An 18094-nucleotide genomic window follows, 5' to 3' on the forward strand; every position below is an offset into this window, starting at 1 on the left:
CTATGGTTGCTGGAAAAATCAAATTGAGATGACTTCCAGCAATCGCGACCAAGCCGTCGCTCCGTCACATCGCTCTCACTAAAAGCGCACGCGAAGGCGGCAATGCATTTGGTTTGACGCGACGTTGTGTCGCTGTTGCCGTCACTATAAGCGCAGCCTTAGTGAGTCGCACCATATTTTCCGTGTTTCCCTGTCCAGTAAAAACTGAAAATCTAACTGGGAAAAGAGGACGCAGTTTGTTACATAGATGAGTCTGACACGGTTAATTGGAGGGAAGACGGGCTGTGTCCCTGCACAACCGCAGTACAATAATAATGTTTATTGTAGCATTTTCTTCACTTACAGCAAGAAACGTTGGATATTGAAACAAACAATCTACGGTTACATTCCCCCCTCCCACCTCCCACCTTCCACCTTCCACCTTCCACCAGGGGTGCGCAAAGTGGGGGACCATAAACCCACATACTTCCGCCACCACCAATATGGCCAGCTTCATGGACGGTCACGTGGAAGGGATGGCCGCTTCTTGTTGTGACGCGGCAGAATCCTGCCTCCCACCTAGGGGTTTTTACTGAAGCTGCTCCGTGTGATGTGCCAGTGGGAGGTGGTGGCCGGTGAGGGTCAGTTCTAAGTGGTCGGTGTGACAGCGCTATGTCTTTCTGCTCGTTTTTCGGTGGGGAGGTTTATAAAGATCACTTCAAGAACGGTAATACCGCGAGACAGAGTGTGTGTGTGCGCGCGCGCGTGTGATACAATAAGTCACACTGTCTGTAACAGTGCCTGATACTGTGTATCAGATAAACTGTGCGACAGGCATGGTGTGACATGATGCACAGCTTATGCAATGCTGGGTGACAGGTGCATGTGATTTAAAGAGACCCTGTGTGACCCTGTGACTTGTATTTAATGTTGGTGACCTCTGTGCTTGCTCAGTTTGTTAAATGACAGTGAAGCGGTGACAGTTTATTCTGATGGTTATGTGACACTGTAACAGACCTAACGGCTGCTAAACTTTAAGACCCCTTTCAAATGAATAGTACTTAATGTGTGCTGAAGCATAGCACCCTTTAATGAATCTGGCCCAATGTATATGGTGCTGTGCTATGCTAACAGGCACTCTGTGATGGAACAGGACCCATTAAATGCATACCACCTAATGGTAATCCAACTCCTGGGTGCCTTTTTTTTCTTAACCCAATGTAGTGTTCACAGTAATGGAGTTTGTTATATTATTGAATTACTCCTGAGTGTAAACCACATAATTCATCGTGTTTTTCCACTTGTATTGCAAAACCCTGTGTGTAGGGCAGCTAGCAGTGTCCTTTTATTATACCTAGTGAATAATAATATCCTATACTAATCCTTGTGCTGCATAAAACCTTGGAGACTAACCTCTGTCACTTCACCAGTCCTGTATTGGTGTGACCCTTTGCATAAGGTGCAGATAGTGTGTTTGTAACAGTTGGAGTAACGTGTACCTTTCCCTGTCTCGTAAGTTTGTTTTATAATGTAAGGCTGGTTATGAGCATTGCCTCTTTATACGCTGCTAATACCTACAGCTTTGGGCTGGTAAAGGGCTTATGTTTAATTGACAAAATAATGCAGCTCTCGGAATTCCAAAGTGTGTGATTTAAAAAGGGGTATGTAACTGTAATTAAATGTAATTTACTGGGGGAGCAAGGACAATTAAAAAAACTGTCAGCACACGAAACAGCGCTGTGAAAAGTCAGGTGTGTGTCTTTAAAAGGAGTCTCGTAATCTGCGTTATGTAACTGTATAAGATGTTCTTGGAATTATTTCCTGAGCATTTTTTATGTAGTAAATTGCATATTACCTTCAAAGGATAATGAGGTCCTCATTAAGTCTGAAGAAGAAGAAAATCTGTGTTACAGTAACATGTTAACACAATAAATTAGTCAGAAAGGACACATAATAAAGTGCATCAGGTTTGTGTTTGCAATCACTAGGTGGTTACTGGAAGTTTGTAACATCCCCGGCACTCTGTACATCTTGTGCAATAAGTTTTCTTAATCACAGGATGTGGTAGTGAAGAAAGATGAACTGAGTAACGCAAAGGTTTCTATCTCCAGCCTGTGGGTTCTCCACATACTATAAACTGGATAACATGCACTGCTGTAAGTGTGTGGGAGAGGACGTTGGGCCTATTATCAGTGCAAGGCTGCTACATAGTATCTGTATTTAAGGTTGTTTTTGTCATAACTTTTTATGCATGAAATCAGCAAGTTATCAGCATGCAATCTTCTTCCCAACAATAATATGCTGGGTTAGACACCATGATTTGATGAAGATATTGAGAGCAGGCTGTTATTGGCGTATGGAAATAACCAAGCCAAAATACTTTGTTTTTATTATTATGTTAGAATTAATGGAGTAAAACCTTCTGATCCATCATTTTTTTTATTTTTATTTATTTTTTCCAAAACCTACAACGTAAAACATTTTGTAGGCATTGTAATGAAACGTTTGAAGCATTACCTGTGCTGTTTATATTAACTTGTTGAAGTCCTCCTGTCAGTAAAACGTGTGCGGGAAGCCATGTCCGATTTACCCGACTGGAAAAATGGGATGGGGTTTTCTTTTCTTTTGCTAAATCAAGGTCTGTTTTTTCAGTGGTTACCCTTTGATACATAGCATCATATCAGAGATGACAAAAGTAGTGTCTTCCATGTCCATTTTTTTTTGTTTTGTATTACTAATAAGAGGAATAATGTCCCCACAGTGAAGCAGTGTAACCCTTTCTCTGCTGTATTCAGCATCAAGCCAGTCTCCACTAACTAGCGGTGTAAATGTTGTAGTACACATACATGTAATTTTACACTGCACTCTCTCCCCAGGGGTATACGTGTGCACCAAGTGTGGCTATGAGCTCTTTTCCAGCCTCACCAAATACGACCACTCCTCTCCATGGCCGGCTTTCACAGAGACCATCCACAAGGACAGCGTCTCCAAGTACGTGGAGCGACCCGGGGCCCTTAAGGTAAAATACAACATGCGGTGTAACCACCTTACGGTGATATGAGTGGCAACAAAATGTACCCAATAACATATGATGATTTCTGCAGGAGAGGGATGGAATAAGCATGTACTTCTTAAAACTCACCTCTTTAACGAAGCATATGAGCAGCTCCGTGGTTGATACTTTACACTTCATACATCGACCTTGGCCCCTTGCAGACGCACTTACCAGAACACCCTCCTACTGTCTCTCTACGTTCTTCCTACCTACCAATTAGATTGTAAGCTCTTCGGGGCAGGGACTCCTTTTCCTAAATGTTACTTTTATGTCTGAAGCACTTATTCCCATTGTGTTATTTGTATTATTTGTTATTTATGATTGTCACGTGTATTACTGCTGTGAAGCGCTATGTACATTAATGGCGCTACATACATACATACATACATACATACATACCCTCCCATTAATGGTGCGTTTCTCTAACAGAAAAGATGCAAAGCACACGGTGCTCTAAGCTACATTCTATATACTTGTAATTAGGGCTCGACAAATGCACTCATGCCATGGGCGAGTGCATTTTGGCCGCTGTCAAGTGCTTACCTGCGGCGGGGCCTGGCGGCGTGATGCAGCGTTCACCGTCTTCTCCCCTGCAAATTGTACTCCCTTTTTTTTCCCCTGCAGGTCCTGAAAAAATTGCGACGCGGCGCCATGTTGCATGATGCAACGGCGTCCCATTGCCGCACGGCCATTTTTTCAGGACCTGCAGGGGAAAAGAGTACAATTTGCAGGGGGTTGGTGGCGAGGGAGGTTTTTAAGTGTGTTTTGGGCTGGTTTGTCGAGCCCTGCTTATAATGTACCAATATGAGATTGTAATAACGTTTACAGGGCAGGTGCTTTGTGTTTTTGAAAAATTCTGTGTACACCGCCCGTATTACATGCGAAAAATACATTATTAGTAGGAACATAAAACAACCAGGGAAAACTGGGCTTTCAGAAATGTAAGTGATTGAGAGCTAATATCAAGTATTTAATTATTACTATTTGTATATATTATTATTTTTTTAAATGAGGAACTGGTGATTTTTATAGAATAAATTCTTCTTTCACAACAGTAAATATGAAGAATTATGAATAGCGAATAAAAATACCCATTGTGAGCACCTTCACATGCCTGCAACCCTGCCTTTCCTTATCTCTTGGTATATATGGCTTCCACTGAAGCCAGGGATTCTGGGTAACGACATGCAAATGAGCACAGCGTGTCACTCTTCTTACCCATTTTAACATGGACCTTCTATTATGCCTGCCGCATTACACCGCTTTTTAGCATAGCCTGGGGTTACAGAAGAGCAGAGCCAGTGAATGCAATGCCTGATGTGTGTAATAACGTTCTCCTGTCTCGCCCAGGTTTCCTGCGGAAAATGTGGAAATGGACTTGGCCATGAGTTTTTAAACGATGGCCCCAAGAGGAGTCAGTCCCGTTTCTGAATATTCAGCAGCTCGCTGAAATTCGTCCCCAAAGGTGACCCGATTTTAATGCGCTTTTATAGCATTTACAAATGCAATATACCCCAAAAGTTATGATTTTGCATTCTTCGGTTTGGGGGTGCTTTGCTGTCACCCCAAAAAAAAATCTTTATAATTAGACATTTTCTTCTGGTCACCTCAAGGGTGCTGTAGGAAATAAAAATCCAGAGAGCGACTCTTATCGATGAAGCGACTGGTGAATAACAATCGATTGTAAGCGCACATTTTATATGTTAAAGCAAACACACGTGCCAATAAAGCGCTTATCAGCTCTGCACACCAGAGCTTCCGAAACGCCGCTGCCATGTTCCTCACACCACTCGTTAGGCCAGACCCCGTGGTTACATCTGTGACATAGCCACAGGGGTCCAGCCGCACAAGTGGGGTGAGGAATACGGCAGCAGCGTCTCTGTGAATACAATCGCTTGATCAATGGAGGGACTTTTCCCTAAAGTGTCCTTGAGGTGACAGAAGAAAATCTGTGGATAAGGTTAGGACGATGGCGGCAGAACGGGAAGCAAACCTAGTATGTGCCAGGAGTCCTGAACCACGAGGCGCTGCACGGAACATAGAACTACATGCGATAAGAATTTGATATAATTTTATTGTGTTCTATGTCTTTGTATATATCTCTCTGATGTATGTTGTGAGTCACAGAGCTAGGGGTTGTATCTTGCTAGAATTATAGTTATAAATGAAATACTTATGTGAATAATACTTTTGCTGAAGCACAGCACTTTATTATTATTATTATTATTATATCCGTGCTCTAATTCCTTTCCTGAGAAATCCTTTCATCGCGACCTTCTCTTTTGTAATATACACTGTTTTATGTCCTGTTTGGAATGTTTGTTTCTACTTGATCTTTGGTAACAAATCTGTACAAGTAAATGCCCCACTAACTCTACCATGCCCACCCATGAAACTGCATAGCCCTGTACTGTCTTATCTACATTTTGGGGTCTCGCATTCATTGGGTGTGGAACTAAGAAGATGTTGCAGGCACCAAGGGATAATCAATAACTAGGTGGTCACCCACAAAGTTGTAAATTATATTTCCAACTTGTAGCACTTATCCGAGAGCTTTTATCTTGTTCACTGCTGTAAGATTAAGGCTCAAAGACCCTTTCCAGCACTGGAAGACGCCTTGACTTGAAGTTGTCTTATTACTGAAGTGCTTGGTAAACATGGACTGTAGACCCTTCGTGTCTTCAAGTTCTTGAACCTGCGACTCCCAGCGGATGGTTTATTCCAGTTTCTCCCATTCTGAATTACTCCGCAGATATCTCTTGGAGGATTGATGGTTAACCCACCGTGAAGCAGCAACTGGGGGGGGGGGGGGGGGGGAGGGATAGGAGGGGCTGACTCATCATCCATTGTTCCCGAACTTTACACCCGTTCAGAGTTGTCAAATCAGCATTTTCTTTAAAGCATAACCTGCCAGATAAGTCACAACTTGAAGTCAAAGAACAAATCCTTCCAGGTGGAGATTAACACAAACCCATTCACCTTTGAATTATGACGTATCAGACACACTGTACATTTTTCCTTCTCGTGTGAGATACCTACATCCATATCATATCTATATCGGCCAGAATCTTGGGGTGATATTCTAATAAATATTTTTTTTTTTAAAGTGGATTCCTTTAAATAAAAATGTATAAGTGGTCACTGATCATTTCTGGTTCTGCTTCATTGGATCTCTTTATCTAACCTGTTTAATCCAGGCCCCCAGAAGTAGCTGGATTACCATTTTCATCTATCCCTTGTTGCCTACAACTTCATTTTTGCTGCCAGGATGGCCTGTAATGCTGTGCAAAGCAATCATGTTTTTCTTGAAATGATGCTCAAAGCAGAGATATGTCCCCCATCTTTCCACAGACAAAGTTGACGGGGATGTGAAGCGAGAGTAAAGTCTGCTCTGATGCAAAGATCACTGTGAGACGTGGATGTCCTGAGCCTTTCCCGACGCTCCATCACTGGATGAATTGCCCGAGATAAATCCTTTCTGGACGTCTAGGGTGACGAGGATTATGTGCTGGTGTCGGATGTGGTTCTGGGTGTTCTGCTGAGACGCTTACAATACACCTGTAATTTAAGGCAGCAATTCACCCATGTGAATCCCTTATTTTTCCTAAAGTGTCAAAAGCATAGGGTCTCGCTGTGCGGGGGTCTCGCTATGCGGGGGGTCTCACGGTGCTGGCCTGCAGTAATCTTACAAATACAAAGCACCTGGTTCCAAGTATATTTTTGGGATAAAAGTGAACCAAGGATAGTGTTTTTAATCCATTACATGGAGAAAATTGACACGTTTTATATAATAAAAAAAAAGTTACTATTTTAAGCTACTTTTGTTAAACTTTTAACCTTCCCATGGCAGACAAATACTGTTGAACAACCTTTGGCAAATACTTTAGTACCAGAAGACAGTGGTTAGTCATCCAAATTGTTAGTGTAGCTTTGTTCTTAAGTTTGCCAATTCATTATGGTGCCATCATTAGTCAAACAGATCAACAAAAGCAGCTGAAAAGCTTAAATACAGTGGCCCTGGCAGGAAGCGATACATATCCAGTTTTCAAAAGATAGAAGCAAGTAAGGTTGTTACTTTTAAGGATGATTTGCATCTTTCAAAAGAAATAAATTACTGCGTTGAACTGACTTTTGAAGTCATTGCTCTTTTTCAAGATGGCTGCCATGCTGCTTCCTGTCAGCAGCCATGTTTTTGTTTGACAGGAACCTTTCTCTGTACAGAACATATTGGGGAGGGGAGGGGGAGGACAAATCCCCACAGCATATTAACACTTTGGGCACCAGAGAAGCCGCTGCAATAGAGTGCCATGGCCCCTCCGGCAAACTGAGATCACGTGATAGCGGCGTCCCCTATCCTGGAAATGGAAGACGAGTCCTCTTCCATTTCCCTGCATTGTAGAAAGCAGAGCGCGATCTCCCCTAGAAAACAACCACGCTTAGTGGCATGACATTGTGGATACATCTTGGGGCACCAAACGGGTTGATATTCATTTGACACACCAACCTAACCCATTGTCACACCATGCTATCAAGGCTGCTCAGAGGCACTAAGCGTATGATTCAAGAGGCATTATGGGATGTTAGTCTGCGCTGTGGCATCTGTCAGATTGGTTCCAGGATCTGAGAGGCTTAAAGGGCCTAAAATATTCTGCTATGGGTAAATAGGACAGAACTGCAGGAAAAAGGTAAAAGGGATTACAATAGGCAGATAAAAAGCCATTGACCCAGATGGTCCGGCCATTCTCCTGCCCGCTGTGAAACTTGCACACCGTTATTGTTCCTTTCGGTCGCAATCCTGAATGCTGTTATTATGAAACCGTTTCACACGGGAAGCTCCTGGACATGCTACTGATAGAAGAGCATTGTATTAGTCAAAAGTCAATGCTGAGCAGTATTTAGCAGATGGGGGGTCCATATTTGCTAAGTAGTCTTCAACCGTGACAACTTCCATGGCTGGGAAACACCGTGCAGCCCACTGATTTGAAGGTGCCTTATGGAAGAAGACAGCTAAGTAAACATGGCTTTTATTACATTATGTAATAAATACATTTTGTGTCAACATTAAAGGATCCGTGGGTTGTTACACTAAAGGAATTTCTTGAAATACACCGTGAGCCTGTGTGTCCCAGCTGACTGAAAATGACAACATGCAATATTTAATTTAATACACTTGCCGTCAGCATTTTTGAAGTTCCCTAGTTATTACAGCTGTCATCCCCCAAGCCCTCCAACCTCCTCTAAACAACATTACTGGGGTTAAAGGCTCAACCTTCTCATAGGAAGTTGCAGAACCTTCCCAGCTCATATCTTTCAGGGACTTCACACTGTTAGTCCGCGTCCAGCATTGATAGGGTTAATTAACCATGTTATTGAGCACTCTCAAACCATGTAACTCACAGTTTTTCACTCGCTGTATTCTCAGTGTAGAGTTTGTAAAAATGGTCACAATTACCTGTTACAAGCGCCTTGATCTCTCTTTACCTCACTTGTAAAAATGTCTCTTGAAATGATGATAAATTCTTTGGCTTTAAACACTGTGTGTGTGCCTGTTAGCTTTTCTTCTAATCAGAGAGACCTACTTGATGTTACAACAAACCAAACCACTTAGTACCGGGTCTTCACATCCTGGAATTAGGTACACAAGGATTGAAAAGTCCACGCTCCTAAATTAGCTCCCAAATACCAAGGGAGCCACTGTAGTTCCTGCTGCTCAGCTGAGGTCTGAGTTATGTCTGATAGTTTCCAATTATACAAAATGATAATCCTACTTGTGAGCACATTCAGACAGGTACACAAACATCCATTTCCCTGTTATCTCTGATCATGCAATGCTTCCACTGCAGCCAGGGATGCTGGGTAATGACATGCAAATGAGCACAGTCTTCTTTGGCTTCTTGTCCATTTTAACATGGGACCCTATAAGTTTATGCCTGCCGCATTACACAGCTTTTTCAGCACCGCGTGGGTTAAAGAACCCATACTGCTTGTTTTTTTTATTTTCCCTGGAGCCCAAGTGTATGTGTGAGCCACTGTGTTGTGATATCGATGCTCCGGTGCGTACTTGAAGGTCCTTCCCGAAGGCCTGCAAAAGTTCTCCTGTGAACGGTGCTCGGTATCAGCCCAACGGCTCTCCATCGTCCGCCTCCGTCTTTGAGAGGTCTTCAGCACCCGGGCATTCCAGAACATCTGACCATCTCACGCTGCAACTCCCCGTGGAGAAAACGGTATGTGCCAGAAGGACAGGGTGTGTACAAAAACTCTACAGAACCCCCTCCAGGTGATTGGTGCTTTCTGCAGTAAAAAAAAAAGTCTGTTTCCAAATGTGCTCGGTACCAGTTCAATGTGTTCCACTTCTCACCGCACGCTGGTGTATGCTCTGACTGAAGGAGACTAGAAATGGGTGCAGTGAGTGAATGGATCTGAGCTTCATAAGCTTACCCAACCTCATGACAAGAGGACCAAGTGTGTGCGCCACTCTGCTCCATCTCTGCCACAGGCAGCCCAAGTGTATGTGATTACTGGTGAACAGCTCACAGGGTCTCAAGTGTTGTGCAGGTGTGTCCTTTCAGATCCTTTTTAGCCAAAATGTCAGCAGAAGTTCCTGCTTGCAATGTGCCCAGTGCCACTCGCAGCCGAGCTCTTGAATGGAGACTTTGACCTGGGGGTCCTTTTCTCATTCCCCTCAGTCAGTGAGGAGCTTGCAGTTGCTGGCCAAACCAGGGCACCCAACACCGCTCTCCGTGCCTCTCCCCATGGAAAGGACGACAAAGTGCCTTCGTGCTCTGTGCAATCACAGTGCACTAATGCAAAGGTGCGTAATAAAACTCCTGTGAACAGAAGCCTAGGGAAGGTGCAAGAACTCTGCATGGCGCCATCATTCCAACTAGCCAAAAGGTCCGGGGGTAATTAGTGCTGTGCATAAAAGTGGGGAAACAAAAAGTCTGTGCCAAGAAATTCATTCTGTGCTGCAAGGTCTCCATTCCTTGTGCAAGCTGTGATGTGCATTACTGGGACCCTAACCAGGTTAACCATGCTTAGAGTGCAAGGGACCTTAAAATCTTCGGCTCCATGATCCCACTCCTGGGCCAGACCAGGGACCAAGTGTGTACCATTGTCCATTCTACCTCCACCACAGACAGAACAGAGGTTTTTTTGAGCCCAAGTGTATGTGCTCTCTGGTGAACAGTGCACAGTGCTACAGTATTGTGACATCTATGCTCTGGTGTGTACTCTTGAGGGTCTTCTTTCGAAGGTCCTCCTTGAAGTCCTTTCTGACCAAAAGGTCTGCAAAAGTTCTCCTGTGAACTATGCGCAGTGACTTCAGCCGAATGGCACTCCGTTGTCCGTCTCAGTCTTGAGAGGTCTTCAGCACCCTGGCAATCTAGGACATCCGACCGTCTCCGCCGCAACTGCCCGTGAAGAAAGCGGCAAGTGCCAAGTGAAAACACAGTGCTCAGTGCGAGGTTGCGTAATAAAATGCATTCCAACCTAAAGGCCAGGGTGGGTACAAAAACTCTGCAGAGCCCCATCCAGACCCAGCGACCTTCTGGCCGAGGACGACTGGTACTCTGTGCAGTAAAAAAAGCTTTTTAAAAATAAAAAATGTCTGTCCAAACGTGCTTAGTGCCAGCCTCCTAATGAGCAGAGGACTATCTGCGTGCCACTATCGGTTCTGCTTGTGGCAGGGGTAGAACAGGTGGTGGCGGCAAGCACTTGGTCCGCTGGTCTTTACATGTGATCTTAGTCAAAAGGGCAAGATGCAATTCATTTCAAAGTTTCGGGTCTCATTAGTGTGAGGTTGGTTACACTGTCTTTACCATGTCAAGCTGGTACTGGGTATAAGCCGACACCAAACAAGTTATGGTGAGTAAACAAGTGACAAAAACCCTCCACTGTACAGCAAATAAAAATCCCACTTGTGAGCACATTCACATCTCAGACAGGCCTGTAATCCTGCCTTTATCCATTATCTCTAAGCATGCAGTGCTTCCACTCCAGTCAGGGATTCTGGGTAATGACATGCAAATGAACACACACAGTGTGTCACGTTTTGCTTCTTGTCCATTTTAACATGGATCTCTATACGCTTATGCATGTATAGGGCATCTATTATACAAAGAAACAAAACATACTTGAATACAATCACAGATAATGTGTATTCCAAAGAGTTCTCGGACTTCCTCTGGAAGAATAAAAATGCTACACAAGATTGCTGAGGGTTTTCCCTATCACTTGAACGTTAATGTGCGAATTGCAGGTTCCTAGTTGTTCCCAAACCCTAGTGTGGCTTGGCTTGGGTTCCAGGTGTTTCCCTTCCATGTGTTTCTGACCTTTTCAGGTGTCAGAACGCACCCGGCTCAACTCTGACCAATGAATAAGATGGCACTTCTATTACTATGTTGAACATCCTTTCTATTTACAGCTAACTGAGGTTAATGAAACATTCAAAAACATAACGGCCCCAAACTTTATCCCAATTAAAACATCTGTTTAAATGCATACACTGTGTTACAATCCATTTACTCATCATCGTTATCTTTTCATATATAGCTTATCGGACCCATAGCAGAAAGGTGACCTCAAAACTGGTCAGCCAAAGGGGGAGAAAACAGAACTGTTACCTGACCCATTTCCAGTTACAGGGATGGTGAGGCAATTTCTTGCAACAGAGAGTTCATAATAAATACAGGGACTCTTTAGTGTTTGTTTTTTAATGTGCAATCTTTATTTCAACACTATTACCACTTCCCTCGCAAGCATTTCAACTTGTTTCTCAGGCGCAGCTCAGAAAAACCCACAAACACAGCGATAAAGTGAGTATAAAACATACATTATTATTTATCAAAGTCTCAGCTGCGAAACCGCAAGAAAACGGCACCAGATTTATTAAGGAAGAACATTCCTATTAAATATGTGTTGAAATAAACTAAATGAAAAAATATCACTGGCACAAGTATTAAAAGTTATACATTCTCTGAAAAATAACAAAGCTCCCGGTTCAGGTGGGTATACGGGAGTTTTTCAAAATATTAAAGCATAAGACCGCTCCATAGCTGAGAGATGTGTATAATAATAATTGGAGTAATAAAAATATATCGAGTGCAGTTAATTCTGCATTCATAAGGGTACTTCCCAAACCAGGCAGAGATGGGCTAAATCCAGCAGGTTACAGATCTATATCGCTATTGAATATTGAGTATAACATTTTGACAAAAATAATGGCTGATAGATTCAAATCAATATTACCTGAAATAATTTCCCAAGATCAGACAGGCTTCATAGTAGGATACAGGTGAATAAAAGGCAGTGCACTGCCTAAAAAAGCAGGAGGAGGTTCACAGCTGCATATAAACTACTTTATTCCATAAGTGGATCAATCATGACCCCTGTGTATATCAATCATGTACTGTGTATATGTGCCGGTGAGCACTAGGTATTAGTCCCCCATCCCTATTAGGGAAGTTATATTATATACAGTCGTTATTGGAGTGGTCCTAGAGGAGATCTTCTACATTTATTAATGGGACTTTTCAACGCCTGATGCACCGGTTACACACAGGCCTCATAGTAGGTAAGAATTCTGTGAATAATATTAGAAAGGTATTATCAGTCCTACAATATCTGAAGAACAAAAAAAAAAAAAAGCCCAGCTATCGTTTATACTTGGTCTTAGTACCAAGGCTTTCGACCTGGTTAATTGAGACCACTTATTTGAAGTACTGAGTAGGTTTGGTATTAATGGGAACTTTCAGGGTGCAATCAAAACAATTTATACTAACCCACAAACCAGAATATTGTGGCATGGATTTGTTTTTGACCCTTTTACAGTGGAGAAAGGCACCAGACAGGGGTGCCCGTTATCACCTCTGTTATTTGCCCTAGTACTAGATTGAACTTTATGGCCAATCACATTTCAAGTAATAAAGCTGGAGTAGAGAGAGGTGAAAGTTGCCCTTTTTGTAGATGACATGCTTCTATTTGTAACTAACCCTGAGAGAAGCATTCTAGAAATCTGCAGCATTATAGAAAATTATAGCTCATTTTCAGTCCAAGATTAATTTGGAAAAATCAGAGTTATTACAATTAAACCAGATTAATAAAGAAAAAAACAAAAAGATAGGGTGGGTGCGCTAATACAATCAGCTATCACTGAGTAATTTGATTAAAAAAAAAGGGTTATGTATGTATCTGGAAAGCTGAGAGGGTTAATGTTATATCTGGAATGGGGGTCAGACCATTATACACAATGAGTGCTAGGTTGCGTAAACCAAAAACCAATGAATATCAGCCTAATTATGGCGAAGACAAGAAACACTAAATAGAACAGAACAAAATAAAAAAACTAATTGTTTGTGACATGAACCAAAAAATGAGGAGCTAAACGAGAGGTCCCAATGATTCAAAATATTGGTGTATAAATGAATGCTATGAGTCTTAATATCATAAGTCCAAAGTACCAATTTCTGCCTTTAGGTGCAGCTTCTCAATAAAGGATAACCAATCCTTGTGACAACGATACCTCCAAAAGAAAAATATAGAGAAGCGCAAACAAGCATGAATACAACTGCCTTTATAAACGGAAACAAATATGGACAATAAAAATACAAATGCAATGGTACATTGGGTGTTACATATAGTGCTCAAATAATGTGTGCTTGAATTATAAAAAGATCAAAACAAAAACTTTGCCTTATTAGAGTTCCTTTTGCTAGTGTGCAGTGGTCAACCCGTCCTGTGATACACAATTGATGAATCCCCCCGTCTGGGGTAGGTACGTCCGTGCTCGGGAGACCATCATCCCGGTCAAGCGCTGCAGCTGAGGTACGGATTGGCTTAGTTTTTCACACATAGCTTCTCTATTGTGGCTTTATTTTGTTAAATAAACCATGACACGGTGTAATACTGTATGTCATGTGTTGTTGTTCATCTGAGGTTGTATTTACCTAATTTTAAGACCTGCTAAGGAACAGATGATTGTTATTATGTCCTGATATGTAAAACCATGGAATTCAAAGAGGGTGTACTTTCTTTTTCACACAACTGTATATATATAAATATATATATATATATATATATATATATATATATATATATGTGTGTGTGTGTATGTATGTATATATATATATATATATATACACACATACACACACACACACACACACACACACACACACAATGTTGTGTCTATAGGGAAACGCTATATGATGTAACATTTTTGTTAAGAAAAATAGAATGAAAAATATATATATGTATGTGTTGAAATTTAAAAAGAAGGGCTATTTCCACAAATCATTTTTAACCTAAAGATGCAAATGAAGATGAATAAAATGGCTCGTTTGTTAAAAGACAGGATACAAAATATAAAATGTTACTAATAAATTGCAGGCCAATATGGAAAGAAGCGCAGGGTTTTTGCATTCGTTTCCCATAAATATATGACCAATTCCCTCTCCCCAGCAGCATACTCCATAAGGTATTGAAAGTTGTACAGTGTTACTGATACATTCCGCTATAGGGGTAAGTCTGAGCTCACCTAATTCTGTTTAGCTCTATACCAGGGGTGTGCCAACTGGGGTGCGTGAGATTATGTGCGGAGGGCGCGGGGTTAACAGAGGCCCCGCGCGCTTCCCGAAGGCACTTAAGTTAAATGCCGGGGAAGCGGCGAAGGCCTCTGTAACCCTCACTTACCTTGGTTCAGACGGCTTCTGGAGACGCGTCGGCCTAGCAACACGGCGTCAAATGATGCTGCGGGGATCGTGTGACGCCGCGTTACTATGGCAACGTGACGTCATGGCGCCCACAACGCCAGAACCAAGGTTAGGGGGGACGCACTGAGAGAGGAACAGCCAACGGGAAAGGGGGGAGGGGGCGCAGGAGAAAAAGATTGCGCACCCCTGCACTATACACAAAGCTCAGTTAACTCAGGACTCATAACGTGAAGAAGTAACAGAACGGACAATATGTTCCCCAAGTTAAAATGGTATCCTCAAAGCTAATTCTATGAAAAAACAGTGGCCATGCTACATCACATTAGCATAGGCGTAATGCCACGTTATTGTATATAAGCTTCTGACTGCCACATTGCACAGAAAGGAAGGCAGATTGGAGGAAGAATGTGCACATAGTTTAAACGTGTAATCTCTAAAGTGAACACTAGGTGGCACAATTGTTTTAAAGTTACTTATGAACCACTTGCACCTATATTTGACCTTGGTAACCGTTTGTTTTAATGTTTCACTTGAGCTTTTTAGACCTCAAACCCCTTCTTCCGATTTCAAGACATCAAACTTAACTCTTGAATCAGAAATAATGCGGTTTTAGGCTAACTTATAAACGGTGGTGTTTTTGTGGAGAAAAAGTTGCTGGAAACCAAAGCAGAGAAAATAAATTCATATCCAGTTATATCCAGACATGAAAAAAGCTATGGTGAGTGGAAAAAAAAGTGACTAAAACCCTCCGCCGTACAGTAATTACGTAATACGGCACGCATACGCTTACAGTGATCCCATGTTAAAATGGATGAGAAGTAAAGAGTGACATTGTGCTCATCTGCATTTCATTACCCAGAATCCCTGGCTGCAGGGGAAGCATTGTTTGCTAAGCGATAATGGGGAAAGGCAGGGTTGCAGACCTGTCTGAGACATGCAAATGCGCCACACGTGGTATTTTTATTTACTATATTTATATTGTAACTACAAAAAAACACCATCTTTATATACAGAAATATGGTCGAAAAGCATGTATCCTTCTCTCGCAGGTATTATTCCAGATCCATTCCTAACCATTTCCGCTTTACTATGTGACATTTCTTTTTGGTCCCTAAAATAAGGCACTCGATCTCAGAACCCCAACCAAAAAACACAGTACTTATACAATACTGCCACTCATGTAATGTGGTTGTTTAGTATTTTATCAGTGCCAATCCCTGAGAGAGCATTATTAGCAGGTTTGGTTACCGTTGGGATTATATAGGGTATATCAATTTGTGGTTCTGGTACCGATTAATGAACCAACCTGAGCCTTACCGAGACCACATTGTGAGAGTTTCTTATTCAGTCTGAGAGATCTCAGAACCTCAGATACAAACTGCACCAGTTTTATTAGCTTTATACACTATTACATACCCTCCAGCTGCACCTATTTAGCACTACATGTTGTTATGTCCCCTAAGACCAGCTATACCTGTTAGAGAGTTATATTGGTGTGGTGTGCGGTGCATAGGTTAGGGGACTTCCTTAGGAATTACTTGGACGTACCTCCATTCAGCACCATAACAGGAACTAGAATGGTACCTATTTTTATTTTATTTATTTTTATTTGCAAAACTTCAGAGGGTTTGTCTTTACCTGCAAAAAAACCTCTAATAAATTGGTGTGAGTTTCCTGAAAAACTGCTTTATAACACCTACATAATCACAGCATATATCCTCATGCTAATCTGAAGTTTAGCGTTTTATCTAAATATAAAATGATTTTAAATACAATGAAACAAATGTTTAAAAGGGTGACAGTATTTCACTTGATGTTAACTGGGACTGTATCGCTAGTGCACCAGCCTGCAAGGTGAGAGCACATGGATGAGCTCTAGAACATGTCCAGGCCCTTCACGTACTCAACCAGAGCTGACAATGTGTCCAAATACCCCACCAACGATTGCCGTGCAAGCTCAATAAGCAAAGAAGGGGTTAAGTAACCTCGCCACTCATTCCTGGACATGTGGAGTCCTCTCTCTGTCATATACTGACAAGCTGTGAGAACATGAACTTTAAATCCTGCCAGACACGGGGGGGGGGGGGGGGGGCGTTCATTTGAAAATATAATTGCTGACAGGTTGAGGCAGAATAATTTGGGATTAGCTTAAACTGGTGCTGATTTATTTCCCTAAGTGTCCGTGTTATCCTGTCTGTCTATCCTGCTTCTTTTTTTTTTTGTTGTTGTTCAATAGGCTTAGTCAGATATTTAGACTTACAGTAACAGCACTCACTTACATTAGGCTTTGGCAAACAGTTATGCAACAACCCAATCAGTTACCCAGGAGAAATGTCCAAAGGGTTAAAACGTAGCCATTGAATATAGGCCTCTAACCTCCATTGAATATCTCCTCTAACCTAGTGCTGCTCAACTCCAGTCCTCAACAAGTCAGGTTTTAAGGATATCCCAGGTTCAGCACAGGGGCTCCCTGTGCTGAAGCTGGGATATCCTTAAAACCTGACCTGTTAGGGGGTCTTGAGGATTGGAGTTGAGCCCCCCTGCTCTAACCCACCCCAATAACCAACAGGGGTCATTCTGTCTGCATTATAGGGTCCCCTGTTTCTGTGTGCATGGAACGGTCTTCCAGCAGACATGGAGGTGCCCAGTACACACACAATTCCTGAACACTTGTTATAGATACAAATTAATCCTATGCAGTTTGCTTTTAGACATAGTACAGCCAATTAACTTTTACTAAGTAGGGGAAATGGGTAGATAGTGGAACAAATAGAATTTTTTTTATCATGGATTACATAGTTGGGTTAGACCAGTTGCAATAGGACAAGCTAAATGAGCACTTCAGTATTAGGTGATCCTTTTTTTTTGTTGGACTAACGATTGATATTTTTGGACATGCTTGTGAGAGTTCTTCCTCAGGTCCCCAATACTGATCTACAAAAGTGTATCTAAGTTTAACACCGATGTAAACACCAGGATAACAATCTGAGACAGATGAGGTGGAATCAGAGAGAATGGCAGAGGGTCAAATGAATGGTACACATTATTTTCTACACTATGAATTTACTGTGTTTTTTGCAGAGTATTCCGTAGTAGAATGCAGAGGAGGGAGAAGGTGGTGCGATACCTTTCACTGAACCAACAGAGTTAGTACGTTACAAGCTGTCGAACCTCAAAAGGGTTCTTCATCAGGATACAGTTTTAGAGCCAAACAGTCAACAGCTATCATTTTGGGAGAGACCCCCCCAAACGTTTCGGGGTCTTTCTTCTCTGAGTACACATCGCTTAGGCCAGTTGGAAATGTGCTGTCATGCTCGGTGTTTTCTGTTCATTTAGGAGACGGGACTCAATG

At 42.1% G+C, this 18094-nt stretch overlaps 1 protein-coding gene across 1 annotated transcript; it reads left to right on the forward strand.

The window, feature by feature from the left end:
- Positions 1-538: 538 nt before the first annotated feature.
- On the forward strand, positions 539-8566 carry MSRB1 (methionine sulfoxide reductase B1). The gene is made up of 4 exons (XM_075565754.1): positions 539-706; positions 2856-2998; positions 4385-4499; positions 6386-8566. Exons 1-4 carry the CDS (start codon positions 652-654, stop codon positions 6415-6417), a joined length of 345 nt encoding a protein of 114 aa, XP_075421869.1. The 5' UTR covers positions 539-651; the 3' UTR covers positions 6418-8566.
- Positions 8567-18094: the final 9528 nt, after the last annotated feature.

Source organism: Ascaphus truei, chromosome 11, assembly GCF_040206685.1.
Source record: "Ascaphus truei isolate aAscTru1 chromosome 11, aAscTru1.hap1, whole genome shotgun sequence".
NCBI lineage: Eukaryota > Metazoa > Chordata > Amphibia > Anura > Ascaphidae > Ascaphus > Ascaphus truei.